Raw genomic sequence first — 19,543 nt, forward strand, 5'->3', positions numbered from 1 at the left:
TATGAGTGAACGCAGGGGTGTCCAATCGTGACTGTGGTGTTCCATGCCCCCAGAGATACTGTCCTGTCCCAGTGACACAGCAGCTTCACTCTGTGTGGGTCAAAGAGGCAAAACACAGTGAGGACAATGATTCAGGCGAGGTTTTAGATTAGTTATTGCAGAGGTGGAATCAATACTGCAGGCTGACGTGCTGATCATCATCCCAATGTCTCGCTATTACTAAAAATGTGTAAATTGTCGTTAGGAAGTGTGTGTGTGTCTGTGTCTGTGTGTAGTGAATGATTAGACCAAAATAAGATCAAACAATACAACCATACAGTTAAGGGACCCCAGTGCACAGGAATTATAAATAGGCCTGCACTGTTGTGGAAAATGGAAAGGAACTGTACTTTATTCATCAGAGTAGCTGGGGCAAAATGCATGACGCTCCCTTCACCATAAATTACTACATGTCACAGTTTCGGACTGTGATAAATGGTGCGATTTTGGACATTTTTTCTACTGCTTAATTTTTTTGGCCAGATATTTGGTAATAACCTCTCTTTTTATTTTCCTTTTCTCTCTGTTTCCTGGCTTTTCTTTCGGGGTGCCTGATTTTTAGTGAGGCATTCGACTTTGCTAGTCAGGCTGCAGTTCGTCAAATCTTTACGTCAACATATGCTAGTTTCTGACCTACACTGTCAGCTGGACTGCACCATGTCACTGTAATTGTGTTGGGGGGTATCAGATGAAAAGGTGAAATGTGTTTTAATGAAAAAAAAAGAAGATTTATTTATAATGTAAATGCATAAATAATATTGTATTTAATTCAGTAAATAAGTTGTTTTACCTGGGTCCATTTAATGGTTAAATGTAGACCCTTTGTGGGCCCCCCATGGACCTTGGTCATCTGCAACCTTTGACCCCCCCCCCTCCTCCCCCTTTTAAGGTGGATGTGCTTATAAATTAAAAAATTTCTGCAGAAGATTTAAAGGTTTTATAAGATAACTTAATTCTGTAGCCTTTAAGACTTTACTACAAGTGCAGGCTTTAATCCACGGATGCAATTCAAACTAAACATAACCCCCTGCTCCTTTAGGTTAATCCACAACCTGAAGCAAACCATGTTGCTGTAATTAATATCATTACCTGGCAAGTCTCAAAACATCATCAGGCGATGTAGCCGGTCGACTACCGAACAATAGGCTCCGGCTGGTTCTTATTTCATGGATCTTTAAGCAGTATTCACTGTTTCACATTTGGAAGCATGAGCAGCATGTAACCCTTAATTGGTTTCAACACCTTAATAAGTCAAAGGCGTTCAAGACTGATAATCACATTAAATAGTCCAATTTATCTAAAAAGTCAATTGCAAACTGAAAAACTCTCTTTCTTTAGGAATGCATTATGCTGTGAGGATGTCAGAGTAAATTAAATTCCCCTCTGCACACTAAAGCATCTATTTCCTTATGGTAATTATCTGCTGGAATAGACGTGTCACTAGAAGGAGTCAGGCATGCTTGACATTTAGCCTTTTTATGGAGCGGCGATGAGTAAAAATTAAGATGAGGAAAAGGAAATTAATCTCCAGCCCAGGCAGGCATTGAGAGATCCAGGAGGATAGTGGCTGAATCAATCATGATGTTTGTGAGGCTGTTTTGAAAAGGAGCCAGTGATGAGATTCAGACCACAGGCTGGAAAATCTGAGGAGGAGGAGGAGGAGGAGGAGGGCGCTTTTAGCAAATAGAGTTATGATTGCTTTGAGAAGGTTCACACAGTTTTATTGGGTCTGAACACAACCAGCAAACATGCAAACTTTAGTACAATACCAATTTAAAAGAAACAGTTTGATGCTCGGAGAAATTTACTTTTTTCTCTGAGTGACATGAAAAAAAATATATTAGGATATAGTTTTGGGGTTTTTTTTTTCGTATCTGGGGAAAATGCTAGCCAGAAACAGGAAGCCTATAAAAGAAGTAAGGGTCTTAACATCAGTGACAGCATTCGTATTTAGCATTGAGGTTAATGAGGCGGGCATTACCAATCATATTTGTGCTGTTTCACCTTTGACTGAAAAATGCTTCTACAAAATAAAAAACACACATTATGTGATGTTGACTCACTTTAAAAAACAAAAAATCTAAATGTGCACCTTTGTTTTCCTAATTATATGTCCCCAAACTGATCATGATGATCTGGTTTGGTCCAATACATCTTTTCTAGTTTCCTTGTTCTGGACACATTATATTACAATTGCAATATTTTTATCTGTAGAGGTGCTGCCAGGTAGATTTTGTTGCCTTTAAACTCAGTCGAGTTAGACGTTACCCCCATTTCCAGTCTGTATACTAAGCTTAATTAATAATTTCCTGTCCTCCAGTACACTGATATGACAGTGCCATTCATGTTCTCATCTTACTCTAAGGGAAAATCAAATACATGTCTAAAAATGTAAAACTATACCTTTTACTGTCTAAAACATCTCCAAATGTCAGGGTGAAATAATGATCACTAATTAAATTGAAAATGTATACATTAATAGCAGCTAAAGTCTGTTCCTCAATCATTTACTAATGTGGTTCATAAGTACTGTTTGCTCTCTAAATTCAGGCCTAAAGTCAAGACTGTGCAGCACATTAATTGGTGGTTTTGAGACGTCAATCACTGACAGAGCTGCTGCTGTTGTTGTCGCTGATATGAGGCCAAAAGGAAGAGTGCACTCTGTAGATTTACTGGATTCACTACGACACAAAGGAAAGAATCAATCTCAACAAATCCACAGTGAATGTTGTTGTGATTAGTACCTCGCTTAAAGGACAAATTTAAAATCTTGACACATAAAATTTGGATTAATTGTGACCAATGTTGGGTAGTTACTGCGATGTGTAATCATTTTTTTATTCTACCTTTGTTATCACACTTGTTTCATTACACTCACTAAACCCAGTCAGGTTCTGTTACTGTTTTTGAAGATTTTTTTTGGGCTTTTATTGCCTTTCATCGACAGGACGGTTTAAGCGTGAAAGGGGGAGAGAGAGAGGGGGCGACATGCAGCAAAGGGTCGAGGCTGGAATCGAACCCGCGGTCGCTGCGGTGAGGATACAACCTCTTTTTATGGTTCTGTTACTTTGACAATAACGCTGTCTTAGCGGGAGTTTGATGGAGGGTTGATAATCAGTTTGCTCTCTGACCTCAGTGGAGGGACTGGCTTGGCGTGAGACACGATGGCTTGATGCAGGGCCTGTAAGTGTGGGGAGGCAGTTGTGTCAATCAAAAGAGGAGAAATAGGACTCCTGGTAACATCAAAGTTGTATTTTAATGTGTGTTCTTGACTGGCTTGCTAAAATTGCTCATTAGCCATTTAGGAGTCATTTTGGTTAGTTAAGAGTTGGAAGATGGGTGAAGCCCAAAGCCTCACTGTGAGGCATGCAGCCTCGACGCTAGCTGTTGACAGTCAGTTAACCCCTCAAAAATGTAGTCTTATTGCTCATTAAAATAATCTTTTGTTTTCTATTTCTGTGCATGGTCACTACAAATTATGTGAAATGCAGAGGATTTACAGATGTCTGAAGGTGACTGTGCTGAGTGTAGTAAGTAATGTATCTCACTAAAGCTGCACAGGGGGTCACAAGGTGTTCTTATTTTTACAAGGTGCGAGACAACTCAAAGGAAAAATTTAAAAAATACAGCTGGCCAAGGATGTTTAGGGGAAAGAGCACACTGAAGAACTTAACTCAAGAAATATTCACAGTCATCACTCTGCTAAACAGCCCCGTCCTTCATTAGAAAGGCATGCAGTTAAAAAAATGTAATGTAAAAAGAAAAAAAATGTAACAATGAAAATGTAACAAAAACAAAGCGTTAGCGAAAAAAACTCTTAATTTGCCAAAAAAATAGACCTATTGAGTCTGGTATCTGAAAAAAAAAAAAAACACAATTGCTCATACAATATTGTTTTAAATGTTCCTAAAAATAAAAGAAAAACTCATCTCTGATGTGATAATAACAAAAAATGATCTGCTCAGAAGCCATCCAAATCATCAGTTATTGTGCCCATATTTCGGTTAATTTTACAGTTTATCAGTTGTTCTGTGCTTTTGTTATTATGCATGGAATATAATATAAAGTATCCATAAAATATGCCATTCAGTAGTGGGTCGTCAGTTTATGCATTTTACTCAAAAAGGGTTCCCTTAAGGAAAAAGGCTGGGAACCACTGATGTAAATACATATTTTATTTATATTATTTTTATAATAATGTCATTACTTTTTCAATGTGTGATGTAATGAGTAACTGATTACATTTTTAAAGTAACTTGCTCATCACTGAGTACAGTACAGCCTATAAAAACAGGTGTACCATGTGTCCTGTAGCTCTGAAGTTTGCTTTGCAAAGTTTAGAAAATTAACCCCGATGATGTCTTATAAAAGAGGCTGAGTTGAGCTGCATTATGGGAAATGTAGGATATAGCACTTTGAAACCACAGAGACAAAACTCCGGTTATTTTTGCCTCTGCTTTTTTAATTCTGACCATTTAAAAAAAATTCTCCAGCTAGTTGCTCATCTTTATGCCAAATTGCAATACTTCATCATTAAAGTTCCTCTTTAATAACAATACATAGAAGATAATTAAGATCTGGATAAGAATTGTGAAGAATTAGTGATCATACAACCTTGTCTCCTCACAAAATAAACAGAGTGCTCAAGTAGAAATCCTCATGAAATGTAAATCTAAACAAACTATAGATGAAGAGAAACAGGAAAACCAGCTCATCCCTATTTCCTGTCGAAGCGTAAAGCTGCACAAACCACAGACATAAAGCTTTAGCTGGCAGACACTTCATAATAATGCCTATTTGCATTACAGGCACATCTACAGAAAACTAACACCTCTAAAGGATGTGTGCAGACTGCAGAATGTATTTAACATGTATATCCACAGCAAATTAGTTCGGGTTAATACCAAAATGTGACTCATAATAGAGCTTTTATAAAAGGCATTGTTTTTTATACTGTTAAATGCTGAATATTAGTGCAGAAAATCCTTCCCTAAATATTTTCTCAGTTTGTTCCCTCTTTGCCCTTCATGATGGAAACACACAGTGTGTGGGCTGAAACACAAACACACACACACAGCGAGCGAGTGAGTGAGTCAGTGAGAGAGCGAATGTTTAAGAGGACAATGCATGAGCTCACTACCCAGAGTTAGAAAACCACTCATCTAAATCAGGGAAATTATGATAATGGGGCATCTCATTATTCTCCAACTCACTCCGAATCAGTCACTGACATCACATCATTATAGACGTATTCATATAAACAGATTGGATGGCATAAAAAGGGAGCTGACACCTTCAAAACTTTCTCATCTGCTTTGTCTAATGCCTCCTGGCGTGTTTGTGTGTGACAGGAAGTGCAGGTCTCAGGAAGGGGTTGCAGGGGGTCACTGTGGTCAGCATTCGAGACAGAGGCGCTGCGTGGCCAAAAGTAGGACTCCCCGATTCTTTGATTAGTCTGTGAGAAAGAAACAAAAAAAATCATAAATTTGAGTCGACAAATTATCATTTATTTTGGATCAAGTAAAAATGAAACACCAAATATCTGCTTCTTTAAAAAAATAGCCACTTGTGTTACGAGTGAGCTTTGGCAAGCAAACCTTCTGAGGATGTCTGACCGTTGCAGCAGACAGTTAATCAATCCACGTGCTTGTCTTCTTTTCTGTTTTGGGGAAAAAATATGGGAGGCCAGCCTAATCAGCAGAGGAAACAGATCTCAGGGGGTGTCAGGCACCAGGAAAATGGATCTAGGTTGTGAAAAACCACGATTACCACGAGCTGCTCTGGAATCAGCCATCTGGAGATGCCTGCTCCAAAAGCCGGTTAAGTTCGCTCAACTGGGGCCCAACTAGGAAACAGGTTTACACCTCCTTAACAGACAGCCAGCACTCCCAGAGCGGAGGGACGTCTGCTCTACACAGTCATGTGTGTTAAAGTGCGTACATGATCATTCACGTACACTGACATTATCACAGTTAAGCTGACTGTTAAATGCTTTTTAAAATGTTCTAAAAAAAAAATCCACTGCCCTTGACACCATGTAATAAAATCAGAAATCTGCTGTGAAATCTCCCCTGTGCGAGAATGTTTTTTTTGCCCTCAAATTAACCTCCTTGTCATTTTCTCCTCGGTTTTCCAAGACTTCCAATTTCCCTCCTGTCTGTCTTCAGGAACGACATCCAATGTTTTCTAATTTCTGACAGAACATTTCCAATTACTGTAGTCTTTACCAACTGACCATTAACTTGTATCTCACCAGCCCACTCATCCAAAAAAAATAAGATACACCCTCAGCTGATGCAAATGCCCACAGCCTAAAGTGATGCCAGTCAAATACAAACCGGCGCAAAAAAGAGAAGCTTAGACACAACTCCAAATAAAAAAACAGAAGAATATCAAAAAACGTGTTATTCATTATTTATGATATTAATTAAATAGTTTTTCCCCATGTGTGCAGAATTTGTTAAGAACACTGTGACTGATTTTTTCTTATTTTATGCTACTTCTACAAACAAATTAACACAGATATCATGTCTTTTTTGTTGATATGACAGGATTTATTTTACTATTTGTGCCTTTGGTTGAACCTGAATTAAGGTGCCATTGTGCGCCCCTATTCTTTTCTTTTTTGTGTGTGTGACCTGCGACAATGATTTAGGTTCGAGATGTTGCTTAGCAATGATTGTAGTAATAGTCAAGACGGTTTCACTGTTTCTAAAAAGACTGCTTGTTTTTTTTAAAATTTATTTGTATTTTTTTCTTTCAAAAGCACCGTATACTAAATAGGTGAAATATGCTTGTTAAATTAAATACTGATGTAATACTGATGGAAGATGTATCAAATATTTTAAATTATTCATCTACTAAATATAATCCAGTGTAGTCGTGGTGTTAATGAAGATTACTCTGAGCTATATCTTATTTCCAAATGAGCAGCAGTAAAATATGGGCACATCTGTGTGGTGAAGTCTAACCTGAGGCGTGATGTGCAGTGGGGTGCATTAGAACGCCCTCCAGTGGACATTTGTGATTATTCTTGTCCGATGTTACACCCATAAAATAATCAGATGCACTGAGGATAATACTGGGGGAAGAAACTTAACAGTGGATACAACAGAATATTAAAAGAATAAAAAAAAAATGAAGATGATGACAGATTTACGAAATAATTGCAAGCAGTAAATAAACTGTTTTCTTTGAGTCCTTGTCAGATAGTGGTTTATTTTGCAGCCTAAGCCTAAGTGGCTTCATAAAAGTCACTGAGTAGACTCACCCAGAGAAGCGTGCAGGACTGGAGACAGCTGGGACAGAGACTGCAGCATCAGCAGCACAGTTAGCGTAAGCAGCCCTGCCTGTATATCCGGGGATGGTGGTTCGGCTGGCACAAATCATAAGTTTACTCATTATTTATCAGGATCTGCTACGGGAGGCTGAATATTACCATGTGAGAGGAATTTCAAAGGTAAAAGCTGTTTCAGATCTGCTTTAGTCACCCAGGGTGTAATAAAAAATATCTTCAGTGCAAAATAAATTTCATGCTGAATTAATAGAGCTTGAGATCCTCAGTGAATGTGTGTGTGTGTGTGTCATAAAGTGTGTCTCACCGTGCTGTGGGCACGTACGGGGGCACAACGCTCCTCCTCAGGGTCAGTGGGAGAAAGACCTCATCTATGTTGTCAATGTTATCCATGTTCTCAGATCCTATCGTACCACTGCATGAGAACACGTGCATAAAGGTCAGCTCTGAGGACACAAACCTGGACATAGCATTAATGAGCTCATACCAACATACATGTGTGTGTGAGATACTTGCAAACAGGAAGTACTCACGTGTACAGAGGAATCTGACCTGACCTCGGACATCCACTGCAGCTGGAAAGATCAGAGAGGTATATTGCTTTTAAGCAATATCACCGTTAATGTAACCACCTCTAAGATAAGAACTTGTTATTAGAAACTTACAACGATACGGGTTTCTTGGCATCGCTCCTCCGTCGAAGCTGCTGCCTGCTCCACTCAGCTCCAATAGACTTGGAGAGAACAGCAACACCAGATCTTATAGGTGACTTTATTAAGACACACTGATCTCATAACCCAGTACAAATATAAGTAGACATGTGACAGTGTTCACGCTGGTTAGTGCTCCATGCAGTCTTTTATCATCAGTATTCAGTACTATTAGTATCATTACTACATTGGTTTGAGGACATCAAAGGATAATTCTATAAATCCTTAATATACTCTAACTTCCTCTCGAGGATGAACTAATCTCTGTTCATCAAAACTACACATTTGGGCAATTTTTTAATATTAAAAACATTTCTTCATGCCTCCAAACAGCTTAATGCTCCTTCCATTTACCTCTGAAGTCAGAGGTCAGAGTTTGGAACGACGTCACACCCGATTTAATTGCATTCCAGTCGGAAAACCAGGATGTTGTTAGCAATACCTGTTCCAGTTAGGGATACCAGCTAATAACAACACTGTAGCAACAAGTCCACAGATAGAGATGAGACAATACTGTGTGTGAGACTCTATTAATGAGTTGGTGAATATTCTCTTTTTTCTGAGTTGAAAATCTGCTTCAAGGGCAGTCCAGTTGAAATTCATGATGGGGTTATGGGAAATTCCAGCACCATAATTGCATGCCTTTGTTAAAAGTCAGTTCTGATTGGTCAGTTTCAGCATCCTACAGATTGTTATTTCTGAAGAGCAGAGTGTTGCTATGGTTATCAGACCATTGCTATGGGTGTATGGCTGTATATAAAGTTTACACAGCCACGGTCACTACACCTGCTGTTTCTTGTTTTGCCATAGTGAATTGACGTGGTCAGTTCCTTAGGCATACGACATAACAAAGCCTAAATGTCAGAATCCTTATTTTTGAGACAATGGTACACAGCACTTCCAAAGCAGAAATGCTCAGTCATGGCACTGACTGCTTTTTTCACTCGTGATATGTCTTGTATGTGGCAAACACCATATGGACATGTTAAGATGGCTTAAAACTTGATTTTCACTGGAGGGGGTCTTAAATATATAGAGTCACAAATACATAATTTTATTTTTAATTCCCGAAAACAGCTGGGCACTGTAGCTTTCAGCAACCATTGCTCACACATTAGTAAAAAAAAGGGACTATTTTAAGCTGTGGATTAATACACATTTTTTAACTGGTTTTATGAGGAATAACAGCACAGTGGTGTATGTCAGATTGAATCAAAATGAATTACAGTGACTATGTTCATCGTGATGAACACTCAGTGCAGTGAGTACGGCTCATTGATGTTTTTTTAGTCGTTTTTGAACATCACTGAAAGTCAATGGTACAGAGAAATAAGCCATAAGGGCAGATTGCATTGCTTTGGGGAGTTCTGTGTGTTCCAGTGGGGTGCTGCACAGTTGGGCTGATGCGGTGGGAAAAAAACACACAGCACGGCATAAAGAGAGAGCTGTGTTGTGTCGCAGTCGATTGTGCTGACCAGCCCAGTGTGATTCTGTGTGGCTGTCATGAGGAAGAAGTTGAAATTCTGTAAAATACAGGCATCCAAGTGCTTCCAAATAATAAGCGGAGGACCAGAGTAGCAGAGCGAATTCAGGACCACAGCTCACTGAGACCACTGAAAACGCCAGCCAATGTTCTGCAGCTGAGGTGTCAGAAGCCAACAGGGATAAAAGGAGGGCGAGTTCTCGCATTTGATGGCAAAAAAAAAAATAGAATATCACCAAGCTTATCCTTTATCTCCCTCCCTCAGTCTCTATGCTACACTTAACATTGTGTGCCAAGAGATCAAAACCGACGGGAAAGGTTGCATTGTTTTAAAAGCACAAGGGGCACATTGCTGTAATAATAAAACTAAACTGGATTTAGTGAATATGGAGGAATTAGAGACAGTTATGTGGAAAAACCGAATCCGACACATTTATCGTTTTTCACTAAAACCAAATATAAAAAGGTTATATTTCTTGGTCGGTAATGTGTTTTTAATTCTGAGCAACAATAACAGTTTGTTTTTTATTCTCACAGTAATTACTTTCGGCTAACACAATTAGATTGATTTGTCTTGATAATGAATTACCCTCTTGAAAACAACCAGTGCTTAATACCTTACAGCTGTTATACCCAATGAAATAGTTTGTTTCAGCCATGATATATTAGCACCTCTCTCCAGAGTCATCAGTTTTTACAAAGTCAGATTTCCTCGAGTTAGTCAAGGCGAGGCAAAACCTCTTGGAGAGAAACAGCTGGAGAGAAAGAAAACAACTGAGCTGAAGCTGCAGCACTGATTGCCACAGTTTGCTCACCTGCCACAGCTGAGGTCGACTACTGTAGCGCCTCGATGAGGGACGCTCACTCACTGGGTCCGCCATTTTCTCTAGAGTCGTTTCTGGTGCCTTCAAGCGCCGGGGCAACTTAGTGTCCCAGCCAACTTCCTCATAACTCCTGCAAACGAACAGGAAATTCCAGCCATTAAAGATCAGTACCAGAGTGCTGCGAGTGTAATTGATTAACTTCATTCCCGAAAGTTATTAGCTTTAATTTGAATTCTTAAACAGCCCCCTTCGTTGCGCAAAGTATATTAGACAGCTTATTAACTGGGGAGCCAATTCCTCCCAGAGGCTTAAAGCAAGGCTACAGTCCATCGACATGATTTCACTGAGCAGCAATTAACACAACAAGAGGACATACTGCTCCCCCGATGACATCACTGGAGCACAAAATCAAACCTACTCACTCTCAATAATCCTCAAAGCACAACGACAGGCTGTGAGGACTCCACGTAATGAGTTATGTGGGAGGTGGGCTTTGTTTAGCTTCACTGTTACAGAAGGGAGACAATTAAAGGGCGCTTTGCTCTGACCTCTGTGTGGCAGAAGTGTATCTGAAGCGACAAACTGCCGCTGAGTTGTCTGTCCACAATCTGAGACCAGAAGAGAAGCCATCCTATAAAAATAAAAAAAAAAATCAATACTCAGTGTTTTATTATGTTGTCAGTGCTTTCATTTTGTACGTTGAAAATCGGGCAGCAACTGCCAAAAACAAAAATAGGAGATTAGGATGCAAGTTGCTAAGTGGTCACTAATTAGTGTTGACATATTTTTTTTTGTCTTTCTCTTTTTGTTCAACATAAACATTATGTGTGTTGAATACGAATACTAAATACTAGTACTACTAGTATCTAGTTTGGAGAATGCAGAACTTGTGTGAACATAGTTGGTGGCCAAAATGTAAAAAAAAAAAAGATTTGTTGACTGTAGAACAACATGAAGAACTCTGGACCTGCATCTTATGTAGGTATAAATGGCTCATTCAACGTTAACAAACATGCAGCAGTTCTTATTTTCAGGTGATTATACACAAATGAAAACATAGTTATGAAAATTATATACTATTCCTGCCAATAGATGCACCTTAATCCCACACACTGCACCTTTAAAATCTCATATAAGTGGACCATTAGTTTTAACATTAACAGTCATGCCTCTTACTCCTAATGATCCTGCAAAAGACCTCTGATACTCTCTTCTGAATGCAAATGTTAGACCAGTCTGCACAAATTCATCTTAACTAAAATCCCTGCAGTAACTGTAAATTAATAACGAGATCAAAATAAGAAATTACAATATCTATCAGAACATCAAATAAAATAAAACCAAGAGTTTACAGCCATACATGCAGCTCTGTGAGGCTGTCTTTCAAAACAGCCGTGTTTTGAGCTCAATGTTAACATCACTAAATCGTTGCAGATGCGAGCATGCAAATGTTTCGGTATATGTTTACCATAAATTGCATGTTGCATGTTTGTACAGTAGCACTAAACACAAAGTGCAGCTGAGGCTGACAGGCAGCCAGCTTTGATGACCTGCCTAACATTGTGTTGCACGGCCTGCCTGTGTTTTAGTGTATACAAACATTTTATTAAGGGTCTACGTTATGTATTTTATTGCTGCTTGTGGCCATTGCTGTTTCCTGTTGCTATTGCTGCTCTGCTTAGTTGTGTGTTGTTGCTTCATACTAAATACTTGGCTGTTTGTTTTTGTTAAAATGCTATATTTTGTTCTGTTGTTTCTTGTTGCTTGTGCTCTGTCTTGAGAGTTCCTGTTTGTAGCAGCTGTTGCTGTCTTCATGGTGTCCTGCTGCTGTTGCTGTGTGAACTTTATCATTTTACAGGTTTCAAAACATACTGCCAAAGGGCTACAGCTGAAAATTAGCCCCATGGGTAACACTGGCACATTTACAGAAATGCTGATGAATGAAAGAAAGAATGAATGAAATGACAGGTTGCCATTTGTTTGGTGTAAACCAAAGTGTTAGACAGAGTCAACTTCAGGTCTGATGACGGTGCTTGATGAAAGTAAACAGGGCATGAATGTGTACCAAGTATGTAATCCAGTTGTTGAGACATTTACCCAACAGACCACAACCCTGGATATCTAATCACTGCATGAAGAGATCACTAGTCATTAGACTTTACTATGAATATCTGTACTAAATATCACAGCAATCCATTTTTTTAGATATTTTATTCTAGACCAAAGTGATGAACAGATGATCAAAACTACCACCCCTAGAGCGATGCAGCTAGCATGCCAAAAAAAACAAACACAAAATGTCAAAACCTTGTCTAAATGACTAATGCAAAACAAAAGCAAAGATAAAAATCCACACGTACTCTGTTAAGTGGATCTGAATGAGTCAATCAGACAATTTGATGTTTTCAGGCATCGACAAGTAGCAGAGTGTTCAGTGCTCTCCGCCCACGTCTCAAACTGTCTAAACACTGTCATCAATCAAGCCTCCATTCACTAGATAACACTTTAACTCTTCGCTACAGCTGAGTATGGCAAGATTCTCCTAAAGCGCAATAATGTATGTCGAGATAATTATGATTACTTCAATAAGCAGCCTCAGAAACAACATAATAAAGCATGATTATGTTCTCATAGTGAACACCTGCCTAAATAACAATGGGCTAATGTGATGCTTCATCATGTGTGCTGAGGCCCTAAAGGCGTGTTTATGGATTACTCTTTCATTCTTAATATGTGTTTGTGTTATGATGGCAATATAATTAATTGACCAGTGATCTAATAAAATGTAATAACTATTTTTTTTCTAGAAACAAAGCCAGTATTAGTTTAAGCGAATGTTTGTGGTGTCTGCAGTAGATTAAATATAATATATATAATGAAAATGTGCTCAGAGAGTAAAACAGGAAACATTAAGTGAAATGAAAACAAAGATCTGTTGGGGTGCATGTAGTAAATGCATGCTGTTTTGCAGAACAGTTAAGAAGGAAAGCCAATTCAGTCATCACCCACCTGAGGTGCAGGGAGTTTATCAGTGAATCTGCTGTGTGACGTTGCTTTAGTTGACGTCTTCACTGAGTGTGGATGAACTTTAACAGGATCGGTTGAACCTAAAGATGACACAACAGCGATTAAGTATCTGGGACACAGGCAAATTGTGAATTAGAATAACTGTAACTATGTGCAGTAATTATTGTTCTCAAGGCCAGATTACCCCAGGAGGGGGGCCTGAGGCAGAAATCAGCCATGGGCCCTTATTGACCCCCCCAGAACCTCCCATTCTGCTCCGCGAGCTGTGTGTGAATCCCATTGCCTTACAGAGCACACAGCAGACTACAAATGGCATTTTAATAATACAGTGTTACTCCCGGAGACACAGACAGCAGCTACCACTCCTGTTCTCTATAAAACTACCTGCCCAAGGTTTGTGTCAGTCTGTTTGTGATAACTGAATTTAACTGAAGTTAATAATCCAACATAATTGATGCAACATGTAAGCACAGTATCAACATCTTTCATATTAATAAGGATTTACATTTATTAAACCAAAAAAAAAAAACACAGGTGGCTAACAAAAGTCAAAATTAAACCAATATACCTTACACTGACACAAATGGCTCCAACTTTTACATCGGCAGGCGCTGCGTCCTTTGTCAGTAACTACCGAACAACCATCTTTGCTCACCAACAATTAGCTGAGTTTGAGACTCAATTTGCTGCACATTAAAATACAACAACAAACATTATGCTTACACTGTCTAATATCTGTTGACACAAGATACTTGCAGTCATCCTGTTCTCTCTACCATGCATCATAAATAATGTGCCTTCACTGATACTACTGCTGTTGAATGACCAGGAGGGGGCACTGCAGCACCCAAAATCTTTAAACTATTTTTAAGTAACCCAGGCAGAAGGCAGAACCCCAGAGGTGATTAAACCCCTTCTATAAACAGTATACAGGTAGAAATGCAGGAGCCACTTTAAAGGAATACTCCCCCTAAATGAACATTTTTTTCCTGTTACATTGAATTTGTGAAGAAAACTTTTGATCTCACATGCCTCCACTGTAAAAGAGGAATACCTCCCCCAAAAATAAGCATTCTTGATGAATTAAAGTCATAGGGGTCTGCATTTAACAACAAAACTATATGAAAGCACAGTTTACAAACTCTCACACAGCCAGTGCAGTAACATTATCCAATACCCGTTTTCCACCAAAAGCAACACTTAAATGCAATTATTTTTATATATGCGGGAATAACTGCAAAAAATAGGTGATAAACTGTTCAATAAGTAAGCATTTCACATAAACGGTGTCACGCACGGACTGGTAATTGGCCAGCACTGTTTATGCGAAAGTGTTATACATATTACAGCGCTATGTAAGATTTAGTTTTTGTGAAGATTTATTTTATTTGGTAGATTATTCTATTTATTATATTTAGTAGCCTCTCTATTCTTATTCTATTCTCTGATTTATTTAGACAAATGTGTTAATTTCATTCATGGTAAATTCATACATTATACTGTATGCTCCCTTTTAAATTAAAATTAGGAACTAAGTGATGTGGTGCACCTTCCCTTTAAGGTCAAGGGTGGTTTAGATCGCAGAGTGATATGAGAGATGTGATGTAATGAATCACCTTGCTGTGTGTTCAGTTGAGATGTTGTTATCCTACTGATGAAGCGGACATTACAGTGATGGAGACATTGAGAAGACATTGTCCCTGTGTTTTACTCACGCACAGCCCTTAGGTAATTTAATTTATGAAGTTAAGGCTGCAGGACGGCAGCCTTGCACTAGCAAAAATGCATGTGTTTGGGAAGTACCGAGCATAAGACTAAATAAATGAGACTTGGATCATATGCATGAGTTGTGTGAGTTTGTTTTGCTACAGTTTTACAGTTTTCCTCACAAATTCAGTGTAAAACGGAATAATTGACATACAAATGATCATTTGCGGGTTGAAGTATTCCTTTAAGGCTTTATTAAGGCTGTAATGTTTTTTCCTTATTAGATATGAAGGGGTGGATGCACATGCAGCGACTGGCAGCAGTGGTGTTTGTGGCATTTACTCATAATTTAACTTATTTTGAAATTGTTTGTTGAAAAACATGTGTATGTGATTTGCAGGGTTACTACAGTGTACTGTGATATCCCTGTTGTGTGTTCAACAGAGCAAATTCTGACCACATCCAAACACACTCAGCATCACAGAGGTGAAACCATCAACCAGTGAGGGCAGTGAAATACTGCGCTGTAGGTAAGCCGGCCTTGAATGCTAATACACACTCGCCAACTTCATAACTCTGACCTGCACAGAATCTGATATAAGTGTGATAGACAACAGATAGAAGTATTAATATCAGTGGTGTTATTTGAGACAAATGTAAATATAATCTGTTATTTTACCGCTGAGTCTTGCTCTCAAAGCTGCATCGGGGATCCTCCTGGAGTTCCAGGCCTTGTCTTTCCTCAGGTCCTCACAGATAACAGAGGAGTCTGGGGCAGTATGTGGCCTCTCCCTCAAACCTGGAGGGACCCACAGGGCAGAGGGCACATGCTGGAAATCTATGAATTTCTGTCGACCCTTGACCCCCAAGACCACCTCCGCTCCGGCACTCAGCTGACCGCTGCAAGGATCCAACAGGGGGATGTCGTCTCGTGAAGGAGCGAGGTTGACGTGCTCAGTCGGGGGTTGACATCTACCAAAAGGAGAGTCTGCACGTCCAGATTTTAGCCCATCTCCACCAGCAGCTCCGTACAGGCTAGAGTTCAGCCGCCTGATGACATGCAGCTCTCCAGAGAACGCCTTGAAGGGATCCAAAACTGCTGTCATTATTACAAGGGGAGAAACTCACAGTGTGTGTGTGTGTGTGTGTGTGTGTGTGTGTGTGTGTGTGTCTACAGTATGTGTGTGTTTGACAGCGCAGGTCATAGATCTGCTGTCAAGCATAATGATGCAGTGAGCACTGGTTGCCCAGAGACTGTCTTTGTTTGCTGCTCGGATCAAATTACTGACACACAGAGAGGAGACACAACCTGTTGGCTTTGGAGGTGTGTAGCTCCACATACCTTAACACAGTTTTGTGTAAACATTTGGTCTGTGTTTGTTATAATAATGGAGAAAAGAAATCTAATAAACATCCCCCGGTGTCTATTGTGGATGCCACACACACACCAATAATTTATCTCAGGGGAGCATTCAGGACTGTGTACTGTTGTGTTTTGGCAACCTACAACTACCAATTGATCACACTGACCAAATAAAAATGTTTTGTCGGTCGTCTGGGGCGGCTATTGTCCCTGGAAAATTACTCCACTCAAATGTGTTTTGGTGGCAAATAATAATGAGAGGTCTCGGCCCCGCCTCAGGGTTTACTGAACTGCCCCTCCCAAGAGAATGCTACATTTCTGCTTGTGATGGGTTAGGAATAGTTTATTTTCTTGAGAAAAGAAGACAGAAGATAGAAGATTACGGCTTTGCCTCCAAAACACCACTAGATGGAGTACCAGAGCCTGTATTGTCAGATAGTAACACCAGAAAACAGGCCTGCATGTGCCTTCCTGTCCCTCATGAATTAAATGAAAAGTCCACAAATATCCCAGCAAAAAATATTATTCCCCCTTGTAATATTATGATGATACATTATGAAATTAAAAACACCATTATGGCGCAACAAGGTGACCATGAGCCCAATACTGAATACCTCAGACACACTTTGAAGTCCCTGAAGAAATATTAAAGTAATTTTCCTTCCATGCACGCAGGCTCAACAACACCAGAAATGGTGTTAGTTGACTTCAAATCTGAGTCGTGTTTTTAAAGTTGACAGTAAACTAAATGAAAATTATGTAAATCGCATGGATGTAAAAAAAAGTGTTTTCACAAATGGTGTAATCCGGTGAATGCGCCGGCTTGAAAGAGCTGTCTTATATTCAGTGGAGCAAAAAAAAAAACCACCAAATACTAATGTGCCTCGTTGCCTATTAATTAGTTTGCTCGGGTTGTCTGAAATGTAATGTGCAGATGTAAATATTCCACATAAATATATAGGCACTGTTTGTGCATTTATATAAATAGTGAAAGCACCCCGGCTAGGTGGCATTTTTCTTGGGAGAGGATCCATGTTAATGTGTCAGTGGCGATGATGGTGATGCTTGCTGATAGATGATTTTTACTCAGGCTGTCATTAGCAAATGTAAACACCCAAGAGCTGTTTAAAAGGATGTGTTAAAAATAGCCTAATTAGAGTTATTCTGATAACTGAGTGGTGAATATGCCCGACTCCCACACAATGTTCCTCCACAAAAGGAGAGCACAAATGACACTTGTGAGATCTGATGTGGGCTCCTTTTGAAATTGCTCTCCAGATACGAAAAAAAAAAAAATAAGCCATTTGTTGCGTCAGACTTCTGTCTCATGAGAGCTGTGCTGATTGTTCTTTCATACATTTCTAATGAATTAGGTTATATAGGTCCAGAGGTCCACATGATTTATTGCATTTGGAGTCCATTAATTATTCCCATATCAGAAATTCCTCCACATTCTCCCCCAGTGCTTTGCATCCCAATTATTTCAGGGGGATTTCTGTTGTTGCAGGAATTTAAATACCAGCCTCAGCCTCTCCGAGAAGGCTGGATTTTTCGCAGGGAATCAGATATTGCTGGAGTGAGGAGTCATTACCATTGAAGCAGCCCTTGTTACTGAATCCTGTGTTATTAGTCAGCTTGTCTGCCATTCTCCAGACTCCTCTACAGTCTCAGAAATTATTTAAATCTCACATTTTGCCCATGGTGCTAGGCCCGATGCTACACAGCCATTAATTTGTCTGCATTCATCTGAGGGAAACTGTTGCTCTGGATTAAGAGGCATTGTCGTTGCTGCTGCTGCTGCTGCTGCTGCTGCTGCAGCAGAGGGTCATCAAAGCAAAGTCACAATTGTGGTGTTGTGGCTGAAGACAATATGGGCTGATGCTGCTCTGGGCAGGGCATTATTTTTGTTAATCAGACAACAGGGCTGAGGGTGACCCAGGATGACACCTCGGGATCAGACAGGCAGGGCCGGGAGGAGATATGGCCAGCGGGCACGGGGAATGGATCATCCAAGAGTGGAGAGGATGCTTCAGAATGCAGACAGACAGCATCCTTCATTGCAAACTGTGCTCACCGCTTCAAGAAATTAAACAGATAAATAGGAAGAGACGACAGACAGATATTAATGTTTGCAATTGGTCTTGTCATTGGTATAGAAAGCTTTGATGCATTAGGCTCCTGCAGATAGGGCTGTAGCTCATGAAAGTCACACCCATGTGAAGCCTCTCTTTGTGTGCTTGATACACAATTCACTTTGTAACAAAGAAGCCAAGCCACATCTGATGCTCAATGCATCCACTTCTGGGTTTATGTCCATATGTCTTGTAAACTGATGAAAATGCATGATCATATTTATAGCATAAGGGCCTTAAGTCATAGCTCATGGGTCATATTCATCACACTGTAAAGGCATGGAATTGATTAGCGCCCGATGACCATGCATGCACTAGATTAGAGGGCAAATTGGCTGAAGTGAACTCTGTCTCATGCTGTGTGCGGCACCCTCAACCATTTGGAAAAATCCAAACAGAGTGCAGAGATGAAGCTCCCACGAGCGGCAGTGGTAGCCATGTCCTCAGAGAGTGGCCCAAGGCTTTATTGTAGTGCTGCTTCCCTGCCCTCGGTTGCTGCAGCTCTCCGCTTGTCACACTCAGTTAGCTCAATGAAGTAATGAATATGCCGCTGTACATTTTTCATGAGGGTGGTGGGAGTGAAAAATCTGCTCTTTATAATGCTTTTAATATGGAAGTTTTCACACACACTCTTCCCCCGCAAAGCACCCTCCGGGCTATCATGATGCCGCATGACCATGATGTTTAATGTTAACATTCCCCAGGGGAGAGTCAGCATAATGCAATGTCACTTTCAGTGATGAATATGTTGACTACAGCAGATATACAAGCAGCTGTAAATCATGAGTAAGTTGTGATGGCAGTGGTTGTCTCTTTGCAAAGAAGACAGGGGCTCCACTGGAAATAACTGGTGGGGTAAAAAAAACTCTTACTGTACTGTGAGTCACCTATTCACATCATTATAGTAATTAATTAGATTAGAAGCACACCCATGAGCAGCGGAAGTATTCAGCTGAGTTATTTC

General features: G+C 39.8%; 1 protein-coding gene across 1 annotated transcript; it reads right to left on the reverse strand.

The window, feature by feature from the left end:
• Positions 1-3,842: 3,842 nt before the first annotated feature.
• Positions 3,843-18,206, reverse strand: spmip7 (sperm microtubule inner protein 7). The gene is made up of 9 exons (XM_042502619.2): positions 15,764-18,206; positions 13,360-13,457; positions 10,899-10,981; positions 10,342-10,480; positions 7,999-8,066; positions 7,867-7,908; positions 7,641-7,748; positions 7,310-7,414; positions 3,843-5,494 (listed from the first exon to the last, which is right to left on the reverse strand). The coding sequence occupies exons 1-9, from the start codon at positions 16,188-16,190 to the stop codon at positions 5,359-5,361; spliced, it is 1,206 nt and encodes a 401-aa protein (XP_042358553.2). The 5' UTR covers positions 16,191-18,206; the 3' UTR covers positions 3,843-5,358.
• Positions 18,207-19,543: the final 1,337 nt, after the last annotated feature.

This window comes from Plectropomus leopardus, chromosome 13 (assembly GCF_026936395.1).
Source record: "Plectropomus leopardus strain MGB_pleo_1.0 chromosome 13, ASM2693639v1, whole genome shotgun sequence".
NCBI classification, from domain to species: domain Eukaryota; kingdom Metazoa; phylum Chordata; class Actinopteri; order Perciformes; family Serranidae; genus Plectropomus; species Plectropomus leopardus.